The sequence below is a fragment of the Solanum lycopersicum genome, chromosome 4 (genome assembly GCF_036512215.1).
Source record: "Solanum lycopersicum chromosome 4, SLM_r2.1".
NCBI lineage: Eukaryota > Viridiplantae > Streptophyta > Magnoliopsida > Solanales > Solanaceae > Solanum > Solanum lycopersicum.
This window is the reverse complement of record NC_090803.1, coordinates 3491413-3515530: the sequence shown is the minus strand read 5'-3', so window position 1 is coordinate 3515530 and position 24118 is coordinate 3491413. Positions and strand designations below refer to the sequence as shown.

General features: G+C 34.9%; 2 protein-coding genes across 7 annotated transcripts; both read right to left on the bottom strand.

The window, feature by feature from the left end:
• Nucleotides 1-738: 738 nt before the first annotated feature.
• LOC101257555 (uncharacterized) lies at nt 739-8937 on the bottom strand. Of its 3 annotated transcripts, XM_010320995.4 has the most exons (13): nt 8815-8908; nt 8667-8719; nt 8197-8296; nt 6745-6872; nt 6516-6669; nt 6259-6368; nt 5055-5138; nt 4924-4972; nt 4712-4803; nt 3483-3621; nt 2300-3323; nt 1613-1723; nt 739-1476 (listed from the first exon to the last, which is right to left on the bottom strand). In XM_010320995.4, coding segments are annotated over exons 2-13 (2613 nt in total). In that variant the 5' UTR covers nt 8669-8719; nt 8815-8908; the 3' UTR covers nt 739-856. The 3 variants fall into 3 exon arrangements, with proteins under 3 accessions (XP_010319297.2, XP_010319298.2, XP_004236820.2); XM_010320996.4 differs by lacking the exon at nt 8667-8719 and having other exon boundaries at nt 8739-8937; XM_004236772.5 differs by lacking the exon at nt 8667-8719 and having other exon boundaries at nt 8815-8921.
• A 2519-nt stretch (nt 8938-11456) lies between these two features.
• On the bottom strand, nt 11457-23323 carry LOC101257852 (mediator of RNA polymerase II transcription subunit 15a). Of its 4 annotated transcripts, none has more exons than XM_010320998.4 (11): nt 22965-23323; nt 22039-22150; nt 20162-20282; nt 18330-19688; nt 17916-17986; nt 16412-16486; nt 14647-15945; nt 14224-14559; nt 12565-12765; nt 12348-12436; nt 11457-12015 (listed from the first exon to the last, which is right to left on the bottom strand). In XM_010320998.4, the coding sequence occupies exons 1-11, from the start codon at nt 23105-23107 to the stop codon at nt 11808-11810; spliced, it is 4014 nt and encodes a 1337-aa protein (XP_010319300.2). In that variant the 5' UTR covers nt 23108-23323; the 3' UTR covers nt 11457-11807. The 4 variants fall into 4 exon arrangements, with proteins under 4 accessions (XP_010319300.2, XP_004236821.2, XP_010319299.2 ...); XM_004236773.5 differs by having other exon boundaries at nt 14647-15963; nt 22965-23265; XM_010320997.4 differs by having other exon boundaries at nt 14647-15963; nt 17916-17977; nt 22965-23265.
• Nucleotides 23324-24118: the final 795 nt, after the last annotated feature.

The window sequence follows — 24118 nt, the reverse complement described above, 5'->3', positions numbered from 1 at the left end:
TAAAATCTATGATCAAACGCTTAATTTTTTATAATAAATAAAAGATTGAAAATCTATGATCAAATATACTAAATAAGTAGAAAACGTACTAATATATAAATTTTATTCTAATATCCACACATATAAAGGTGAATTCGTATAATTGATTTCAACAAATAATCATATATTCACGTTAAAAAATTAACAAACAAAAGAAATAGTGATTCATAGTTAATAGAATTTTGGTTATGCAGTTGCATTTATTATACTAATCACCTTATACATGAAGTACCTAATATTATATCATAATGCAGTAAATATGTAAGTTCATGTCGAATTGAAAACTCTACCATTACCATAAGGTGCACATATAACATGAAAGTCATGTGAATAGCAGTGTATATATGTATATATATATATATATATATATATATATATATAATATTTTTATTATGAATTATCTACAACTATATGATTGTAAATTTAATTCTATATTGTTATATGAACCCATAAATTTACATTTTGTATTCATTTCTGATCGAGGTTAATGGTCAAAATGTAACAAATAAGTAATAACGCAACAAAAAAAATTGAAGCCAAATCTATAATTTTTTCTAAAATACTTTCATTTCTAAAGCAAAAAAAAAAAACAGAGGAAAATATAATACGGACTGATGAGTGATGAGATAAATGTGATTTTTTAATCAGCTAATGGATGATTGGAAAATGAGAAACAAATAATTGGCTCCACACCTCAACTTGAAAAAAAGCCAACACCAGGCAAGTATGTGTAATTAACTGGTAACATATTTATAATTTTCTGCAAACAACACAAAATAGTTGGGGACAATTTCATTTTAGTAAAGTGTCTTGTGTGTTACATCCCAAATACTCTGGTGTATACATCGCCAGACCGGGGCGTCTGGAACATCACATCTCCATATCCAGCATAGAATTTTTTGAAACCTAATGAATCATTTGACTGGTGTTGTGTCATGTTGTCCACTTCATTACCACGATGGATATCGTCCAAGCTATTGTGCTGGAAGCCATTAAAGATGTGGTCATTTGTCGCAAGCTTCTGCTGTGGAAATTGTGAATAGGAAGATGAATTGAAACTTTGGTGTTGATCCACCATCCTTGATGAGAAGCCATATATATCATCCAGGCCAAGATACTCATCTCCGCCATGGCTAGGATGCCTTCGTGACTGATGCATGGATGGTGTTTGAGAAGCAATTCGTTGAGAGAATTTCCCTTGATCTAAAGGTTTTTGTTGCATAAGATGCCAGATTCTTGCTTCGTCTTCAAACCCTCTCCTCTGTGGCACACAAGCTGACCCGATCTCCAAGGCTGATATATCAAAACCATTTGTTGGTTTGCCATTTCCAAAGACTGATGTGGCAGGGTCAACAAAATCGATATCACCAGCACTGCTAATGCTTCCGGTTGATGGTGTGTGAAGCAAACTTGATGAACTATTTACTAAACGACTACCTGTAGAAATAGCAGTACAAGAACTATTTACTGAACGGCTACTTGTAGAAATAGCAGTATAAGAACTATATACTAACTTCATTCACAACAAGACACAGCTTATAATGTAACTGTGAAATTTAAATGTGAGAGTTACCAGAAAGAGAACGAGGCATTCCTCCTATATCATCAGATGAGGCAAAACCGTGAGGCAGGTCCCTTGGGGGCATTGAGAACCCAGGTGGAGCCGAAACTTTTGGTCTGGTGACTGTTAGACAGCTCAGAGATTTCAGTATACAATAATCAATTGAATCACAAGTATGAAAGAGAACACTATGGCGCAGCAACTAGGTAGGTTAAGTTATAGAGGTCAGAGAAAATGCACGTATACAAATTAAATCCCTTTGTATTTCCTCATTGGAATACATTTTGAAGCCTGGAAAACTCATCTCTTCTTCACCCTTTAGAGCAATACCAAACAAAGCAGGGATAATTGAAGCCAGAAAGCTTGTCAAAACTAAGCAAGGATAGGGTAGCTAGCAATCCAACATAAGCAAGAAAAATTGTCAAAACTATGACCAAATACCTTAATATATATACACTGAAAGCAACTAATGCAGTAACATAAGCAAAGCTAAGAATTGAAGCTAGTGTCATGGTTTTCTCTAACAATCAAAGAATAGAAAACCTATAGACAAGCAAGGGTCGAATTGATTCCCAAAAAAATGAAAAAAGAATCAATGGAAGATAATACAGGGAGCTAAATTCAAGTTTTTTTTGTTGAAATGGAGCTAAACCTAACTGTATTACTAAATAAAATAAGGAAAAGCCTGCCAACACTTACTTTGATAGGGAGCCTTGTTCACATACTGATCCTTGTTTTCTCCGAAATCCTGAAGGATGGACGAATTCTTTGATATCTGACCAATATTTCTAAAAGACGACTCCAAATCACCTCCTTGCCTGGAAAAGTCATCTTGCTTCACAAAAGAGAACCCTAATTGGTCGCTGTGCAAAGAGTTCCAGGAAGCACCATGCTTCCCAACAGACTCACCATACGAGCCAACAAAACTACGACGCAAGGCCATTGAATCATCACATGAATTCAAGTCCTTTGACATAATATTTGAAATAACACTGCTTTCTATGGCATTGAATGAAGAATCTTGATAGTTCGTCAAGTTATCACCATCAATCCTCCGTAGGTGCTCCACTATTTCTTCATTGGAAAATGAGGTAGAACTTCTGTAAACCCTATCAGATTTGACAGAACTTTGGAACTTCAAGTCATGAAGTCCTTCATTTAATATCGCATTTACACATGAATGTGGCAGAGAAGCTTCATCCACTTGATTATGTAAAGCTCCATAATCCATTCCATTGCTACTCAGACTACATGGCGTAGGTACTAATAAACGACTACCAGAGTTCTCTGTGGATTGAGTAGAACAAGATGGCATAAGAAAAGCCTTTTGATCCATGTTATTTGGATCCTTCAGTCCTTGACTGTCAAAAGATGTATAATCTTCCCTGTAAGGTTCATCTGAAAATTCAACAAAATTTAGGTTGCCTCGCGGATGATTGACAATGTGATTTGAAGATGGAACCTTGAACAAAGTTTTATCAGGATATTTTTCATGTCTATGATTATCTTTACTAATGGTTACTGAAGATAGGTCAGAAGATAAATTCAAAATCCTACAATCTTCCGTGCTATTTCCATCGCTCTCTGCACCAGAAGTATTGTACCGTCCAACAATATCAACAAACGTTGTCATTCTGTTTGGTCCACCAGCGTCTCCATCCTTATCATGAGGAACTACATGAGCCATGTAGCTACTGTAATTCACTGTATCATTTGATGCATCCTAAATCAAATAAAAAGCATTCGGTGAACATTTTTGCAGTTCAAACCAAAGAATCCATACAGTATATAAAAGAAAACTACAGCAACTTTTGTGCTGAAACTGAAGCTAAATGTTTAGATACTTTTGCTTAATGCAGAACTAAACATCAAGGTTTCTTACACTTGCAGCATTTCTAATGCTAGATGTCTCAGTCAATGTAAAGCCAGTGCTAGATAATTCATCAATTGGAGGTGGCAAGACATTTCCTGAACGATTCATCATATTACTGGCGTCACCAGCTATTTGTTGAACTCTATTCCTGTATAACCAACAAATGAAACCAATGCTGAGACTATACCCAGGAGAATTTTACTATGCAAAGCAACAATTACATAAAACCCTTCAGTTAGACCAACTACAGAAATATATAAACTTCAGGAACCTCTAAGGTCCACTAGAACAAATCTGCAGGCATTCCTTGGGAAAAAAGTATCATTGAAGATCAGAAGAGTCAACATTCAATTAGCAAAAGAAATAAACATTGACATTGTCCAAGGCAAGGCAGTTATTTATATTATACAGAACAGCTATAGGTTTCGATATATCTATTCAATGGAATTTAAATTACAAGCTGAGAGCATATTAGTCATTTCATTTATAAACAGAATAACTCTGTTTATGTGCTGTGATGATGTCTATATCTAATTTGATGGTCACTCACATGTATTAATTTTCATTATTTGCAATTTCATATCAAAATTAAGTCCATTAACAATGAAAGTTCCAACGTCTACGATGTTGGGCTTGTGCTAGCACAGGCCATCACAGCCTATTATATCAAGAAATGGGAAACAGGGGAAAATGCAAACTACCTCCTCATTATTTATTATCCATAATAGAAAATTCCTTCGTATCTCACCAAGAAAATAAACAGGTTGGCATTCACCAATTCTCAAGGAAGATATATTCATGTTACAGTAATAGGCAATAATGTGTCACTGGATATTAGCATGTGCAGAGTGACCTTCAAGAGACCTTCAGCACCATGCTTTTTTTTGGAACTGGCAACATGAGACCTTCAACACCAAGTTGACCAAAATGATATCTACTTGGGTGCAACAGGAACATCATTCTTGTCAACCAAGTATCAAAATCATATACTTGGAACACCAGTTTCTGCCTGTAAAGCTTGCAGAACACCAATTGGATGTATTGCAAAACTGAAAAACTGATTCTTCTTTTATGCACTGTGTTTCATCCCACCCAAAAGAGGACACTAGAAATATATGATAGCTATAGTTTATTACGGGTGATGCAGTCATACACTACTCTCTAAATTAACCTCAGATCACATATGCACATCAGAGGGAGCACGTCAGTATTGGAGGGAAGTTTTGTATCTTGAATACCTTGTATGAATCGCAGCTACGTCATCTTTGCCAAAGCTATCTTCATCAGCACCAATGCTATGCAAATATAGACAAGACGGATTACTGCAAGGCTGCGCAAAAGAAAAGGAGCATGTCAACACTGGTTATTCATTTGTTCAGCAAACTTTAACATGCTCCCACAAAGGGAGTGACAAGAGGAATAGTGATCACAAACAGACCACAGTCCATACCGTGTTTCTCAACCACGCATGGCAGTATTTTGCAGTCCCAAATGATGCTCTGCATAGGCCATTTTTAATGTAAGGAAAATCAAAGTATACATCACTGACCAAGGAAACAAAAGAAAGGGGTAGATGCTTACCTCAAATATCTATCTTCCAAGACAAAACCATGTACAAACTGAATACACCGCACGGCCTCCTCTTCTTTTGAATATGTAATATATCTGCAAAAAACAAGAAGCAGAAAATGATCAAATATGAGAATGACAATCCTGAGGGGGGGAATGCAATCAAACCAAAATTGAACAGCAAATTATGCACACTCTAGAAATGCACAAGTATATGAAATTGTGAAGAATAACTGAATACACCAAGAGTCAAAACAGTTCTGACTTCAATAGTACTAAAACAAATCCAAACAGAGACATTCAATCAAACCTTCTATTTTCCCCCACATGCAGTTTCAGCACCGAAGTATTTTAATAACTCCTATAGTTCTAGGCTTCTAGCCTCTTACTGATCATGTATCATGGCTAAGCCACCTTTGAATTAAATGCCACCAATTTCACCTCTCTCAAGTCTCAACTACTGATACAATCAAAGTTATCATCTTGCAACATCCTAAATGAATTTTGTTTGAAATAATTTAAATAGGAATAGCAAGTAAATGATTATGAGCTCTCGTAATATCCAACAACCCAAACATGTCTAAATTGTGACAAACTGGTTTGCCCTTTGAACCTCAATTTGGAAATTTCTTCATGAGAAGTTCAATGATTTGAGCTTCTGTACTAGAAGAGTTTGGAAATACATATCCAGATTTTAATTGTTAACCCAAAGATTAACTGGAAAATTGGGCAGCTTAGGGTACAAGCACCTACAATTGAAAGGATTCTACAATCTAGCACCTTATGTTGGTATTAAGATAAGTAAGGATAATGTAACAGCTTTCAGCAAAAAGAAATTTCATAGGTAAACATATCATGTAACTGATGAAGCAGCAATAAGATTGTGCTGAATATGTACCCAGTTTCAGCAAAACAAAAACAATTGTCTGCAAGACAAATTTAGGAAGAAACCCAAGACATTAGACCATTGCAACATGAGATAAATAATATTGACCTAAACAAAGTAATAAGATCCAAACAAGGGAAAATCAGGATGAAGTAATGGGAACATATTAAGGTAATAGCACCAGAGAAAAATAAAATATAAAGTCCCCGCCTTTTAAGACAAAACTTGGACTAGTTGAATCTAAAGGAAACAAAGAGCCCGTAAGAGCAAATCTCTCATTAATAAAAACCTAAACAAGCCATGATAACCAAGACATGTAGCATTACTCACACACTACAAGTATCATTAACAAATTGCTGGATGGCACCACCAGTTGTCCTAGAGAGAGAAATTTTGGTAACTTTTCCATACTGCCCAAAATATTCCTTCCGCTGTAAAAGCTGCTCAAGAATAAAAATTATCAGGAGAGAGATGGACAAGAAGATTTTTTCCTATAATTCCAGGGTCAATAAAATTTAGAATTAACAAAACCAATTACTTCATCAAAAAGAAATTAGCAACGGGTAACATGGAAAATAACTCCATACATCTTCATCTGCAAGACTTAGAGGCAGGCCAATCACATATGCCATTTTACGTTGAATGACCCGAACATTCGTGAGATCCTTCTTGGCTTCATTAGTTTTTGGCTTTGCCTTTGGTTGTTGTTTGCTTTTCCTATTGGCATTGTTGTTCCCTGCCCTGTTAGAAGCCAACTGTCAGTTATATTCTATCTCCATACACCATAAAAAGTAAATTAGTCACAAGGGAAAAAACCTCTCAATATTTGTTTGCATTCTAACAACTTTCTCCTTTTCGTATGTTGTTCGACATGCAGGACATCGTCCCTCTGACTCATCTTTTTCTGCCATGTCCATTATGTGATGCCAACACCAAAGACACACCTGTAGTAATAATTGTAAAATATAAGCCACAAAAAGAAAACAACTGATGTATTAGAAAGTCTACATTTTAGCACTCCTCCCTTAAATATCATACTAACAAGTGTGCTGTCTTGCCAAGCTTCTAACAAAATCTAATAGTAATGACTCAAGTACTTGGAAGTGTGATAGCTACGATGTATCTAATTATTCTTTCAACTAACTTTATACGGCTGAAAATTTTGAACTGGAATCATCAATGTTTTCTTAGTTCAACAAAATAATATTTATAAAATAGGAATAACAATAAGAGTCTTTACGTAGCTTTATCAGGAACTCCATTTAAAGAAAAATACATTGGCTGGGGGTCTACCAGAATAACTAATAAAAAGGCTAGCACCAGAAGTGATCTTAGAAACCAACAGAATTCTGGGGAAAAAAATCAATATCATATACGTCAAGAAGAAAAACAATAATTGCATATTATTGGTCTTTCTCTAGCTGAACTCTACCCCATTTTCAAAATATTAAAGATAGCACTCAGAGTATAACAAACGGCATATTGTAACGAAAGAATTATCCACGTTAATAAACTTGAAAGAGCATGTTGTCATCCTGTTAGGAACTGTTTCCTATGTAGTGAGTGCTCTTAGGAGCTGAAGCTACTTCAAAGCTGACAAACATGGAGTCTGTTGATACATCAATAATTTCAAATGATCACTGAAGTCTAAACCATCCAGTCATATTCACGAAAAGAAAATGTGAACACTACTACGGTATTCATGGCTAATATTGAATGTAAGGCTGAAGAACCGCGTCAGTGTATATACTAATTCTACAACCAAAAAAGGAGAAATTTCCTGATATCACAAAATGTGTTTATCATTGATCTAGTCTTACCTAAAGCAATTGTTCACATCAAAATAAAGCTTGTAATAAAGTTATTTATTCTCTCATCAGCTCAATAAAGTAAAAAAAGTTTTAGACCAAAAACTGCAATTAAAAGGAAACTAGGATTGAGCCAACCAAGATTTCTAATTTAAAAATACAAATACAGACGGCAGACGCATACTAAATACATGAAATCTGAAGCAGTCTCAGACTCAGCAAATGTCTACATAACTTCGCACAGAAATGTAAAAATCTTCTATAATCGCCAGATAATAGCAAACTAGTTCAGCTAAAATAATTTTTTAAAGTGAAATTCAGTTCATACCAGTTCGATTATAACATATATTCAATACCAGTAGCACTATCTACCAACCAGAACCAACACATGCCATATCTCAACCAAAATAAATAACAGGAAAAATTCAAAAACAAAAGAAAAAACCCAAAGAATCTATACCTGATAACCACATTTGCAAGGCTTAAACTGCTGATCTGTCCAGTCCATCTCTTCAGCACACAGAGGACATCTTTTCTCTTCTTCGTTGCTCATGATTGCCCTGCAATCAATTCCAAAAACTATTTTAAAATCACATTCAATTAATTCTACTACAACAAACATCTTCACACATTAATACTCTTCACCTACATTTCCTCCAACCTAGTACACATTTATTAAAACAACAAATAAAAAAAAAAAACTTCAAAACCCTAATCTACAGGTAACACACCAACATTTCCACAACAGATCAGAAAATTCAAAAAAAAAAACAAAAACATAGATTCAACGCATTCAATTAACAAATCTAGCTATACGATTCACACACCAAAAACAATAATAAATAAATCATACATGTACATTCATATAATCATCCGCATTTCCACACAACACAAAAAATTAACAAAACAAAAACAAAAATCCACACATACATTTCCGAATTCTTCAATAGTTAGGGTTTTGAAAAGCTCAGATTTGCAGAAAACTGAAAAAAAAAAACTTACAGTGAACTTTTTTCTGATGAAGAGAAAGGCAGAAAGAGAGAGAAAGAGGAGAGAGAGAGAGAGGCGAAAAACCAACTTGAGAGAGAGAGTACGGCCACCCAAAGGATTGAAAGACACAGAAGATAGAGACCGCTTTTAATGGTTGGCTTTTGTTAATTTGATGAATTTTTCCCTCTTTCCCCATTCCCCACACACTCCTTTATATATATATATTTTTTGTTATTATATGTAGCGGGAAATGGGAAAAATAATTAAATAATTGACTCTCACACACTAAAGAGGGAAAAAATTGAAAAAGTAGAGGGCCAAAATGGATAACGAATTAAAGCTTTTTCTATTTTCCACATTTGAATAATGTATTTTTTTTTTTCGTTCTAATTCGTTTGTCAAGTTTTAATTTAGTCCCAAATTTAAAAATGAATAATAATATAACTAATGAAATTTTATAAATTTGATTCGAAAATAATAAAGTGTACGTAGATCATACATTTACCTCGTGAAGATTTTAAAAATTTCTAGAAGATAATCAGGTAATAGAGCTTAAGAAAATAAAGAATATTTTTTTAAAAAAAATTAAATCAAAAATGCTAAAATATTATTTAATCTTATAATTTAAAATATGTCATCTGAAAAATTAAAATTAAAAAATTAGGAGAAAAGGATAATAAATTAAAGCTATTCTAAAATTTGAATAGGATGTTGTACTAGTGGGAAAAATAGAGGACAAAAATGGATAATAAATTAAAACTCTTCTAATATTTGAATATTATAGTAAGTCGATAAATGGAAAAAATATAAATACTTTATTTAAATACGTAATCATATGATTAACTTTAAAAGAAAAAAATAGAGAGCAAAAAATGAACAATGAATTAAGGTTTTTATAATGTTTGAATCTGAATTTGAATGTTGTAATAGCAGACTGGCAATAGTTAGTACATGGAAAAAATTTAAATTTAAATCTGAATGTGATGTATATTACGCGCTTTTAAAAGGAAATGTTGAGGACAAAAATGAACGATAAATTAAAGTTCTATATATTAATTGAATATGAATAGTAAGTTAATACATGGAGAAGTTTTGAGTTTGAATACGATGTCGTATTAATTAAGAAGCACGTTAATCGTTAATATAAATATTTTGTGGATATAAATTTAAATTCAATTGAATTTTCATGTGAATAACAAATGTGAATCTATTAGCTTATCTTGAGATTCTGAATTTGAGATGTGGATGTAAAGTTGTAATTATTAAAAAGTGTTTTAACACTCAACATAAAAAAATATTAACAATATTTTGAATTTAATCACGTTTTAATACGGATATCATATGTTGAGTGAGAAACTAAGAAAAGATAATTTATTCGTTTCGTTTTAACTTAAGTGTCTTAGTTTATTTTGACACATAATTTGAATTCAAAGACAAAATACCAATATTTGATCTTAACTCAAAAGATATTTTTAATCTTTTAAATTTTATAGTCTTTGGCATTACGACAACAACAACATATCACAATACACATATACAATTTACATAAAATAATATATATCTAAATATAATTTTATGATCTTAAATTTGTCACGAAAAATTTTAAAGACGGAGAAGACAAACTATCAAATCTATTTTTGTGCTTTTAATTGTTTTACTAATGTGTTTCTAATAAAAGAAGTTAGTTAAACAAAAGTTGTTAGATTAAGGAATATCACAAATAGAATTTTGTTATTTTAGTAGAGAATAATAGGAATATGAGTTTATTAAATAATACTACTAAATTTGGAATGGTGTGTCATTGTAGTCCTTAAAAAATGATTATCCAAAAGAAAATGTATTATGACTTTATTGGGATTTCAAGATCCTATCATATAACGTTGTTTTATTCTATAAATTATTAGTGTCACGTATTAAAGTTACTAATTCAATTTTATTTATAATTGAATTTTTTAAAGTTAAATTTTATATATTATAAAATTAATTTATAAAATATTATCACAATATAATTTCTTCCATTCCCAAAATTCGAACGTAGAGAAATGAGAATGATAGAAATATAAATTTATTATTTACTAGTAGTAAATCTCGAATTGTGTGTCATTAGTCCTTACAATAATGATTATCCAAAGAAAATGTCTATCACTATATTGAATTTTCAATATTCTATCATATAATTAGTAGTGCCATGTCACAACTTTGATTATAATTATTTTTTTAAAAAAAAATATTTATCATTCTATAGCATATTTATATTGTAGTTCGATGAGTTCAAATTCTCTTTATAAATTAATTTTATACTATAGTATTATTCGCAATAAAAAAAAATTCATTTCCAAAACTCAAATTTGTTAATTAGTTCAATATCAAGTTTAATCAAAACATTTTGACACTTTCTCTTTCTACTTTTATTTTGCAAATAAATAATTCTGAGTTTTACTCGTAAGGACGTAAATAAGCATAGGCAGATAAATCCTTTTAGGAATAGTTACAGCTCTAAACACTTCGACTAATAACTAATAAAATATGTACGAAGTGTATAAGCTGCACACACTTCATACTAAATACTCATACCTACACATACAGATAATATATATTGTCATCGTAAATTAGTCGATCGAACAATATATATGAATTACTTCCTCCTCCTGTAATCATGTAAGAGCCCCATTTATAAACCTCATATGGTTCCAAAATGAATCAAAGCAGACCACTACAATGAACAAGCCATAAAAAATAACAATGCTTAAAACCTTGAAATTTCACCAAGGGCATGTTTGGTTGGGGAATAAGTTATCCCGAAATCAGTTATCCCTTGTACCAAACAAGTGCTAAGTTAAAAAATATTCAGCTGCAAACACCTTGAGTATAAACAACTCAAGAGGTAAAATCCACACACTTGAGTACAAACAACTCAAGGGGGTACAAAAGCTTATCCAGCAACAGCCAGTATATAAAAATGAATCTCAGCATTCAATTCAAGAAGACGACAATTACGCAATCACCATCAGTAAATAGGAGGTAACAGCAGGAGAGCAAGGCCAAAGGCAGCTGAAGAAAACCTCATAATTCCATCTTTGATCATGCTGCAGTTGAACAATTCTCCCAAGACCCATACTTTGAGCTGAAGGTTCCTCCTCCACTTTGTTGTGCATATTCACAAATTACAGCACGAGCACAAACATCCCAAGTCTTGACTATGTCTTTTAGAGACATTGGCTGTGAAAGACTTCGCAGGGAGACACTAAACCTTGACTTGGCCTTTGTGGATAGATCTTCATACTCTTTACTGCAGAAGAAAATAGTTGAAACACAGCTTTCAAATGCATCACATAGTAGTTAAAAGTGGAGACTATAAGATTGTATAAGGAGATTTTCGAAACCTAGTTGATAATCTTAACGCAGATCAAAAGGCACTTGTACAAAATCTTTTATGATTGACTATTAGAGAATTCAAATTGTAAGACCTTTTTTCACAAATCAACAAGGTATAATGAATACGGCAAAAAATCAGATCTATTAATGCTATTTTGATTCATATGTTATAGCTGCTCTTACTTTTTTTAATTTATAACGAGGACTATAATTGCTCTTATCAAGAAGATTGCCAAATTTACTCACCTAACTTCAACTGGAAACTTGTCCAACAAAATCGGACAGCAGTTTGGATAATTAACTGGAACGAGCAATCTCAAAGGCTGAATTGGAGACTGCACAGAAGTAAAATACCATCATTCAACCAATGAAACAAAAAATGTAAAAGAGTTAATGACAGATTTTCTTTTTTTTGATAAGTAGTTGATGACACAAGTTCAGTATATGAAGATCAATATCTTACCATCTGCGCTGAAGCATACAGTGCTTTTAAGTTTGGACTCAATGCAACGGCAGTGAAAGAACACTTAACAGTAGTGCCTTCACCACCCTCCGTTGCAGCAGCAAGAGCACTTGGATCAACACCTTCGTCACTAATTTCTACAACAGTGTCGATAAGTTGCCGATTGATTTTCTGTATCTCTTCAACCAGTGCTATATTAACCTACAATAAAGTACTAATTACTGTTATCCACAAGGTAAAGCTGGAGGAACCAAAAGTTGACAAGTAAAGCAATTTCCTTGTCAAAGATCAAAACATCAATTTGAATGCAAGATCAAGGAAATCAGCATCTGGACAAGATAACATTTTTGTGATCAAACACTCTTATCTTACATCAACAAACATTGGATGTCTGATCATTTAAAAAAGAGAGGATGAAATGCAACCATGTGACAAACAAAATAACAAAAATAACTCATTTTCCCATAAATGCAAAGCTTTACGGAATAAAAACACCATTCCAGAATGTTGGTTCACATGCTGCCTAGAAGCAAAGCTGCTTTATATTCTCGAGTCTTATAAAATTATAATGCCTATTGCCCTGTATCCTGCCAAAGCTTGGAATGTTTTCACTTAGCATTTCTGCTTTTCCTGTTGAACAAATTTACTCGTCTGGAAATGCGAAACTCTATCATATGATTAGGTGGGATTCAAGTGATTCACATTGTTTATAGTAACACAAAAAAGGTAGGGTGAATCCAGGCATAAAAAAAAACCCAATATGAAAATGCAAGGACCAAGTGTTTTGGGTCAATCTAAATGCTAAAGAGCCTAGCAATAAATTGAGGAGCAGTTGGGAATTCAAGTCAAAATAGTTCATAGATAGGGTTTTAGTTCACCACTAGAATATATTCACACGCTAGTTGCTACAAAAGGGATAATATTGAAACCATATAGAAAGAAGGCGTATTTTTATTGTTTCCGTATAGATTTGTACTGAGTGCTGCTCAGGCACAGTAAGGCTGAGGGACACTTAAGAGCCGGGAAGTTTGTGGTAGGGATTGGGCATTATCATATGTTGAATAAGTAGACACTGAATGACAGTCTGGTACAAAGACTGAGCAGCCAATTGAAAGTCTCAGGTTGCATATAGCATTCAATAAAATGCATTTGTCTTTATTCTAGACAGTCGTCTTATACTTAGTTCAGATTATTTAGACATACTCACAAGCTGAAAGAGTACTAAAGAAGTAAAACTCATGTCTCGTTCACATAAAGTAATGTTTGATTTTTCCATACAATATTCTATCATAGCCATCAAAGTTTTCAGAACAGAACTATAAGTGGTAGTTTGGGGTTGATGATGTTCCAGTTGCAGAAACATAATCAATAAAAATGAAAGAGCAGGCACAAGGAATGATTGTTAAAAACCACTCTGAGTCGAGTTTCAGTTTGCATGCAAGCTGAAACTTCAAGAAATATTCCACCATATTGCATTTGGTCATTCTACTCTCTCTCTAGCAGTCATGGACAAAGATCAGTTTTTACTTTTTTAACTCTAAAATGCACCTGAATGGACCTCCTTTTTCTTTTAAGAACCAATATAGTCTACCACGGAGCTCTCATGTTTGGACGTGCAGTTTTGTACTTTTATCCTGTAAGTAGGCAGCAGAAAATTACCTCTATTTTAGGTCTTTTGGCATTGGATGTTGCTGTTGACTCTAACTCAGGTGTTTCAGAATAATTCACCTGCCAGAAACTATCATTCAAACTGCTGCTTGACGACACAACGTTGGAAGTTGTATATCGCTTCATTTTCTTTGTTCCTGTAGGTCCATCCTGCGTAAAGTAGTTTCTCGCTTGGAGACGACATTTGGTCATGGCAACCAAATCTTCGCCAACAGCTGCTCTTGACCCATTTCCTGGAGCAGATCCTGCTATTCTATCATTCATACTGACAACTGAATAGATGTCTTGAACTGACGACTGCAATGCTTTGTCAGACATGTTTTTAACCTGAATGTAATAAACAAGTCAAATCAATGAAGACAGATTATTGGGATTAGTGAAGATACAAATTAAGTAGAATGGTATAATACAAACCGCTCTCATCAAGCGATCCAATGGTTGTTCAACACTTGACCTGCCAGGAACAGCAGCTGAGACATTGGCATGTGTACCATCTAGAGGAGTAAACTCAGCAAGCAAAGGTGAGGCTGATATCCCAGGAGTACCAATTGCAAGGGATTGGGCAGGTGCAGAAGCAACAGTAGCTTGCTGATGCATTATATTTCCAGCAGTGGTATGTGATCCAAGGCCAGCACCAACTTTTTCAGAATCTCCCGGCATTGGAGATGGAGCCAAGGGAGTTGAAGGAGAAGGGACAACAAACGGTGAGCTTGCGGATTGGAGAGGAGTCCCAGCTTTTGTAAGAGACGCCAACATATTTTGTTGGTCAATTTGTGGAGAAGGATGTTGGGTAACCTGAGGAGACAGTGCTTGATGGAGTTGAGGTGAAGATATTCCTGGCTTCAATTGGGGATGATGAGATCCAACACGCTGGCCAACTGACTGTTGCTGTAAAACTCCTGGTTTTATCCCCATTTGCTGCCTTATCTTTAGGTCATTAGCATCAGTCATCTGTTGAAGCTGAGACATCTGGTGGGTTGGCAACAGCGTGGTCTGCTGTTGCTTCGCTTGCTGCTGTTGTATTATCTGCTGTCTTTGAAAAAGTTGCTGCTGCATATGCCTATGGTGGTATTGCTGTCTTAATTGCTGGTTCTGCAACATTTGCTGCTCGTGCTGCTTAGGAAGTGACTGTTGCAGGGCGTTTGAATTTTGCTGTAGGGAACCGAGGTTTGCCTGTACGGGGTTTGTTCCACTTTGTGAGCTTAATGAGCTCATGTTAACTTGTTGAGGACTGTTAACAGGATTCTGTTGTAAAGAGCCAGTAGCCACCTGCTGCAGTGAGTTCAATGAATTACCCTGTCCCAAATCCACAGTGGAACCAGGCTGTACTGTATTTATCATGTGCTGCTGGGAGTTGGAAATTGTCGGTACACCAGACAAGGTATTATGTTGCAAGTTGGTGAGATTATTCTGAGGCATTGCTGCCATGGAACCCTGTGAGGGTTGCATCGACGGATTAGATTGACCATCAAGAGATGGTGGTTGCTGAAGCTGCATGGAAGACTGAGGAAGCTGTCCCTGCAGTGGAGAAGAAGAAGGCTTGCTGCGCGGCCTATTGGAACTAAGAAAGAAACTTATGTGCTTCTCAACCGAAGCCAACTTTTCCTTGTGAGAAAGTTGAATATCCTGCTTGTTAAGCCGCAAGAAAAGCACAATGCGTTCCAGCGTGATCTTGAACATCTTGAGCTTTTCAATTTGCTCATTTTGAGGACGCTGAGGAAGAGAATCATGCTTAAAATCAGGAAAAAAAAATCAGTTTAGTCAAAGTCTTGTTTCTTGCCCTTTGCAAACTTTTAAAATTCATGCTTCAAGTACACCTCCCTCCCACAGCAAAGAAAAAGGGAGAAAAACTTAAAACCAACATAAAGAGACAAATAACATAGTGGCCAGGTGCCCAATTCAACAGAATGCTGACTTAAGCGCTCTTAAAATTTAGACAAATCAAGCCCTTGCCCGAAGAATTAGGGAGGCCTTGAACCCTTCCCCAAGGGAACATAAAAGTGGCATCTACATCACAGTATTCACCTAGATATGTGTAAATAGCTCATTTTATGGTGTCCTCCACCTCTACTTTACAATCATACACAACGCTTCAACACAGGCAAACATGCTGCACCATACATAGCTAGTAGAATTGCTCCAAAAATGATAAGAATGGATTAAAATGTTGATGACATACCTGTTGCACTTTAGAAGCAATTTTGTGGTATAGATCATTGAGCTCTGCTAAGTACGACTCCTTCATAGACTTTATCTGCATTAAAAATTTGCATCAGCTCAGAATTGCGCAAATGTCAAGACTGCATTCCCATATGGAGAGGTAATAATTAGATCAACTTTCCGATACAGTAGAGAACAAACTAGAGAATCCTCATGAAAGAACCTTCCAGATAAAAAGTTAAAAGTGAAGTGGAAGCGGAAGACTAAAACTCATTAAAGAATCCATTTTGCATGATTCAACATGTGAATGAAAAAATAAACAACTGAACTTTGCTTCCTTCAGCTTCTTGGTACACGTTTCTGCTCGGTGCTAACAGCAAGGGTCTAGTTCCAAGATGTGATAATAGACCAGCCCAACCAGGAGGAATTAGAATATACTTTTCTATAATTGTCTGGGAGATATAATATTGTTTAGTGTGAAAACATCATTTTTTTTCACTTTACACCTTTATTACCAGTAAAGCAAAATGAGGGTAAACAATGAATAACAACAATGTAGTTTACTTCACAAGTAAAAAGGCATGTTGATGTTATATCTTTATTCTTGGCGAACACAAAATATTCCAACTTACACTTCTAGCTAGTAAACCAAGTCAGGTATTTAAGTACAAAAAGCTAGAGGGACAGACCCATTATCATCCACATTCCAAAACAGGCAACAATGAATTTCTCGTGATATCCCAAAAAACAGAAACAAAAACCGTTACCAACTAATACAGATGATGTGCCTTTTCACAAAGAACAATATTTTCTTAAGCCATATATTCAAGTATATACTTCCTGCATGAATAGATTTACCCTTTAATGTAGCAATTAATTCTTTAGTTTCCATGGAATAAAACAAATTAGGTACATATTATGAGGACCCTGACCCAAACTTACGGACATATCACACCTCGTGAATTCAGACAATACATAACAACATTCAACTATTTCTAATCACTTCATCAAAAAATAAATGTAACCAACCAATTTATTTACTTCACTTCCCAATTATGCCAGTAGAAAGTGTAAGGAAATTCAAGTGCTATAATTTTGGATTGAGAGGGGCTCAAATGAAGCAACATAAGACAACAATAATTCATATAACAGACGCTAATTTGATTAACATTGAGGCGTAATAGTTGTTGTACCTCACTTCTCAATTGAGAATAAATCAATTTCTTACAAGTAAGCTGCAATAACCTTAATTCTATAGTGCTTCTACGAATTGGAACACCGTAAAAGTGCTTTGCGGGAATGGATATGACCATGAATTTGCTGAATACTTATTTTGATAAACCTCCTCTATTAATCCATCAATCACAAAAAATATTTCACAGCATTCAGCTACTTCTTATATTGTTGCAACCAGTCAATTTATCAAAATACAGTTCACTTGTCAATTTCCAAAACAACAATTTCCAGTAATTTCCTCAGTTCTCAACATGCCGTGCAGATAGAAATACCATCGAAAAAAATACCTTTTGGTAAACCTCCTCCTGCCAATCAGCTGCATTTGCATTTCCCGTCTGAGCTGTAGAATCTAAAGATGCTACAAATAAACCAAAAGTTAAGGATAGCACAAAAATATTGAAGGACTTGACTCCTTACAGCATTAAAATTTCAGGCAAATTTTGGGATATGAAAGGTGTTGGATATTTCAGATAAGTATGAATATTATCTAAAATATCCACCACCTTTCATATCCCAAAACTTGCCTGAAAGTACTAGTCATTTTTACATAAAGAAAATGTAAACCAGTGGTTAACATAGTGTAGAAGTCCTATACCTTCACACATATAAGGCATGAAAGGTGGAAATATCTAAGAATGACAAACTGCTACAGAGTGATTTATGAGACCTAATTGAAAGCTTTGATTAAGAAAAATACATACTTGAAGAGGCTTCAGGTGCGACTCTTTGTGATTGATATAGCTGCTTCTGCTGTTCCATTACATTTTGCTGTTGAAGCAAGGGGGCTGATGGTTGAAGCCTCTGTTGCATCTCCCTTTGCAATTGATTCGCCTGTTGCTGCAAACCCAAAGGTGGCTGTAACTGTCCTGGTTGTGATTGACTTTGAGACATCATTTGCTGTTGTGCTGGCTGCGACTGCGATTGTTGACCTTGATTTGGTAACAAGGTTGTAGTACTCTGCAGCATTTGTTGTTGTACAGGAACTTTTGGTTGTTGCATCAAATGAATAGGGTGCTGATTAGATGTCAAGCCAGAGTTACCAGGTTGTTGACTTCCAGACAGCTGTTGTTGCTGGACCCCAGCAATACTACTTTGAGAGCCCAACTGCTGCTGATGCATATTTTGAAAGTTGTTTTGCTGATGCATATAGTTGTTCTGTTGGCCCACTAGCCTCTGCTGCACATCAGGCATTGCATTCTGTTGACTCATCAATTGGTTCTGCTGGAGATTTGCAACATTTGTCTGTTGTGCAATCAGCTGCTGCTGCTGTTGTTGTTGTTGTTGGTGCTGTTGAGCTGGTAAAATTGGTGGCTGTAGCATTGACGATTGCTGTTGATGAAGCATGGGAGCCTGCTGCTGTCTCATAACTGATTGTTGCCGTTGGTGAAGTACAGATTGAGTTGACTGTTGAACAGTCGACTGTTGACTCTGCTGAAGGTTGGACAAAGAAGTTGATTGTATTGAAGAAGGTTGCATCATAGCTTGCTGAGAAGGTTGTGTCTGAGTAGGTTGTAGAAGGTTTTGTTGCTGCTGCGGTAGTTGTTGCTGCTGCTCCTGCGGCTGCTGCTGTTGCTGCATGTGAGATTGCATCAAGGACTGTGATGTGCTTCCCGGCTGAAATTTCTGCTTCATCATTTGATGTTGATGCAGTTGCTGCTGGTACATATATTGCTGTGTTGTCTGGGACTGCTGCTGTTGCTGTTGAGAAACAACCTGTTGTTGTCTTCCCTGCATCTGCCTCTGAGAATTAGCAACCATATTAGGAGGCATGCCTTGCCCAATGGCATTTCCTACCAAGTTTTGACCAACATTTGGCATGTTTTGCATGGTTTGCAAATTTGAATTCTGGCCCACGACATTTGGCATGGTACCCTGCGTCAAATTACTCACAGAAGGAAGTGAAGGAGCCAAGCTAGCAGAATTTTGCAGCCCAGTCGATGCCATATTGTTCTGAAGGTTTTGCTGCAACAGTGGTTGTCGTGTTTGAGTTTGATTGGCCACCATAGGTACAGGAAGTTGCTGTGCTTGGCTGTTGACTTGGGATTGCATACTGTGCGATCCTACAGAAATGAATAAAAAAGAAGCCAGTCAAGATGCTATCAAATAACCAGCAAACATAATAACATTAAAATAAAATACAAACAAGCAGCAAAAGTAAACACGTATTTTTTAGTTTAAGATACAAGAAACAGAAGTCATAGCTTTGTGAAAACTGATTCGAAAATACAAAAGAGAAGTTTGACTAAGTTACTTATTAGACAAATAAACAACAAGAATAGTCTGGATATAGAGAAAGAGCAGGGCTAGGACTCTGACCTAGAGCACAAACAATACTTATTAGGGCTAGTCACCAAAATTATAGATCACTCAAAGATTAGCACAATGGTTCAAGCATCTAAAATTTCCTTTACACTTATTAGCTACAGAGAACAAACTTTTCAACAGCAGAACGAAGTAATTAGGTTTACACAAAACGTCCTGTCATACAAGTTTTCCCTATTTGAAATAGAGCACATGAGATTTCATTGTTCACCTGGACCAAGGGCATTCTGACCACTACTAGCAGGATTTGGCTGAACAGAATTGGTCATAGGAGGTTGAGATTTTGTCTCCATGGTCAGCATCTTTAAAGATATCTTCCGAAGATAATCTTGCTGCAATATTAGATAAATATAAGTTAAAACACATACAACATAGGGTTGGCAAACTGAGGGTAGGCTATGCAGGGCGAGTTCAAATACTTTTTAAAAAACACTGATGCAGCATAAGGCGGGTTGCAGAACTATGAAGGGGGTTTAAACAACAACGTATCCAGTGTAACTCCTACAAGTGAGTCTGGGGAGGGTGAGGAATGTACAAAGACCTTACCACTACCTCATAAAGATAGAGAGATTGTTTTCGATAAACCTTCAGGCCTCTACTGAAGTAAAGAATCTCCAAGCAGCGATTTGAACAAGAACAAAAAAAGAAATTAAGTTCTTTCCTTAGGCGTGCAACCAGATCTGGGAGGATAGAGTGGGGAGGATGGAGTTTACACAAACCTTAAACCTACTTTGTGGAGGTTGCTTAGGCATGCAAAGACATTCAAATTAGATCTAAATTATTTTTTTGTGGTAGTCAGTATAAAAATTAGTGTAAAAGTAGATTTTGTGAATCTATGTCGGTTACTCAAATATGAAATTATTTTATTTAATTCCATATAACTTATTACTATCCATTTTGCGTTGACAAATATATAGTGAGCACTGCCCCCAAGGCCTAGCTCAAGCGGCAAAAGGTGGAGGATTTGTAACTTAGGTTGCAGGTTCAAGCCCCACCATGCAAACTTGCAAAGCGACGCTAAGTATTTAAGTGGAGAAGGGTAGAGGGCCGGGCCCATTATCCACCGAGTTTAGAAGACTGTGATTGGTCCAAAGGGTGGCGGGTCACAGACGGATTTCTCTAGGCCCATTATTCACCTAGTTTAGAAGATTGTGATTGGTCAAAAGTGTGGCGGGTCACAGACGGATTTCTCCAGGCCCATTATTCACCTAGTTTAGAAGACTGTGATTGGTCCAAAGGGTGGCGGGTCACAGACGGATTTCTCGGTTATCAAAATATATATATATATATATATATATATATATATATAGTGAGCACTCTTGGGGAATAATAATTAATATGATACTATAATATTTACGTGTGAGAAAAACATGTCAATATGCAGAATTAACCCTTTTTTTGTTTGTGACATCACTGTAATAGGTAATTTTACTTACACAAATTACCAATTAAATAAGATTTACAAATCACATGCTTAAGATGAACTGATATATACTATCAGGCTCTTCCATTTCCCTGTTATAAGAACCTTGATGAGAGCAAATATAAGAATATCCAATTATTATTTTTAATGTCAGCCATGTCTTGGTAAAATTGCTAAAATGGTAATTCATGTTTTCCTTTAGGAGTACGAAAATCAACATAAACATAATGATATGGGTGGGGGGTCAAAATCTTCGCAGGATTATGCGGATTTGGCCTGCAACCGCACTGTACCTGGTCCTCTTGCCATCCCTAATACAACGTGTCTAGATGCAAGTTTATACAAGCAGGAATAACATCAATGATAAGGAGAACAAATTGAATCATTTATGTAGAAGAATCCATCATCAGATAAATGGATGGTTGTATGGTTTTGGAGAACAAGTTGCATCAAGAGTCTCAAATCGGATGAAAAAGGATATATGGTCTCGGATAACAAATTGAAACAAGAATCACACATTGGATGAAAAAGGGATGAGTGATTCCCTTATATGGTCTTGAAAACAAAATTGCATCAAAAGTCTAATATCGGATTTTAAAGGCAGGGGTGGTTTATGAGCTAGCTTTACAATTTGAACAAATAAGAAACAAGTTTAGACTACATACCTGACTTGTAGCAGCAGAATAGATCTTTTCTTCAAACCTTACAGCAATTTTCTTAAGCTCCTGTACTCCTTCTTGCCCAGAAACAGGAAGATGCCTCTTTAAGGTCTCCATTCTATATAATCATATCAACAAAAGATCAACCTGAACTCTTGATAAAAGCACAATCTAGATAAATACTTCTCAAATATATTAAAAATAATTCGACATCACGCCCTGCTACAAAAGAGTAAAAGTTGTTTCCTTTAAACAAATATCAGCAATTATAATCCAATTATCTCCAGTGACAACCTGTCATTTTGACATATCAAGAACAAAGTCTTGATAAGATCAAAATCTAGATAAATGCTTCTCAAATATATTAACAATAATTTGACATCATACCCTGCTACAAAAGACTAAAACTTATTTCCTCTGAGCAAATATAAGTAGTTATTATCCAATTATCGCGAACAACAGCCAACCATTTCGACATATCTAAAACAAAATATAAAGCACAGTGAGTAAAACTAGGTTTTCCCACTTGAACTAGTTCCTTGACTGATCCACCACAACACCACCCCCACCCCCAACAACAAAACATACCTAGTGTAATCCCACACATGGGGTCAGAGTGTAAGCATATGTTACCCCTTGACTAATTACCAAAATTGGTAATAACTAGGGCACAAAATTCCAATTAACTCACCCAATACCATTAACAAAAAACCCCCCAAAATTCACCTAATAAAGTAAGTTTCCATAAAACAGAACGACACTGAAAAAAAATATGTATCAGATTGATTAATCAATACTTCTAACGAAATCGGATTTCTTCAGATAACCGATAAAACACAAAAAAAAAACCCTAAAATTCAAAATTCCAGAAATATAAAAAAAAAAACAAGAACAAGTCGCAAAACCAAAAATTAAAAAAAAAAAAAACTTACATCTTATTCACAATTCTTTGACGCGAATCGGGCATAAGTTGAGTCCTCCAATCACCGGACTCCATAGCTCCGGCAGCCGCTCCACCACCTTCACCACCTCCCGGAGCCTGAGCCTGAGCGGCCCTCCAATTATTCCCATCCATTTCAACTCCGCACCAAAATTCCTTAATCCACAATCAATAATCACAATTTCTGGCTTCGATCAACGATGAAAAATCACAATTGCGCCTAGATTTCTTGAGTGTATGTATAAATAAGAAAATAAAACTCCCAAAGACTTTATATTATACATTTCATACATAGTAATAAATTTTTTTAGTAATATCTGACTATTACCAACGTGTCCAGCCGCCATTGACTCAATATCTCTTGGCCCATTCACTAGTTTTAAGCTAGTTTAAGAAAAAAAAATTTATGTTTAATATAGTGATTTTATTTTAGCATTGTGTAGTATATAAAAAGTTTTTATTTAAAAAAAAATAAATGATTTGAATAGTGATAAAAGTATTTTCTCATGGAAAATATATTTTCCTAAAAAATGTTTTCGTGAAAAACAAGTAGAGTTTGAAATTATTTCCTCATGTTTTGTAAGTGAGTAGAAAATATTTTCCGAAAATGATTTATAGTGTTCGATTTATGAATGAAAAATGTTTTTGATACTAGAGTAAAAAATAATTTATTAAATTTAAAATATTTTTTAAAAACAAAATTACTATTTTATGGGGTGAGGTATGGGTGGGGGTAATGCGAGGGGGAGGGGGTAAGAGTGAAAAAATAAAAATTTAAAGTTGTTTGTATTTTTAAATAACAAAATTAAATTTTTTGGGATTGGGGTTTGAGGGGGGTGGCTGACCGGGAAAATTAACTAGTCAACGAGATTAGCATTTTGACGAGGATCGTTGACAATTTTTATTATGATTAACTACTATTTTCTCCGTCCATAATTAATTTTCATGACTTTCTTTTTTAAGAATCAAGGTATAAGAATTTTGATTAATATTTTTATCATAGTGATATGTAAAAATTGTAATTTATATTACTTTTTGTATAATTTTTAAATATCTATTTTTTAAAAAAAAATTGAATTAACGTAATTTAATTTAACTTCAAAAATTAGATAAGTTAACTTTCGAAAAGCGCAACATGACAATAAA

Coding starts and splice junctions, on each gene's coding strand:
- LOC101257555 (XM_010320995.4), bottom strand. Junction 6,670..6,744: donor ATGCAAACAAATATTGAGAG/GTTTTTTCCCTT, acceptor GGCTTCTAACAG/GGCAGGGAACAACAATGCCA. Junction 3,324..3,482: donor GCATTAGAAATGCTGCAAGT/GTAAGAAACCTT, acceptor TATTTGATTTAG/GATGCATCAAATGATACAGT.
- LOC101257852 (XM_004236773.5), bottom strand. CDS start 23,107: ATGGATGGGAATAATTGGAGGGCCGCTCAGGCTCAGGCTCCGGGAGGT. Junction 14,560..14,646: donor TGGATCGCTTGATGAGAGCG/GTTTGTATTATA, acceptor TATTACATTCAG/GTTAAAAACATGTCTGACAA. Junction 12,437..12,564: donor TGTATGCTTCAGCGCAGATG/GTAAGATATTGA, acceptor ACTTCTGTGCAG/TCTCCAATTCAGCCTTTGAG.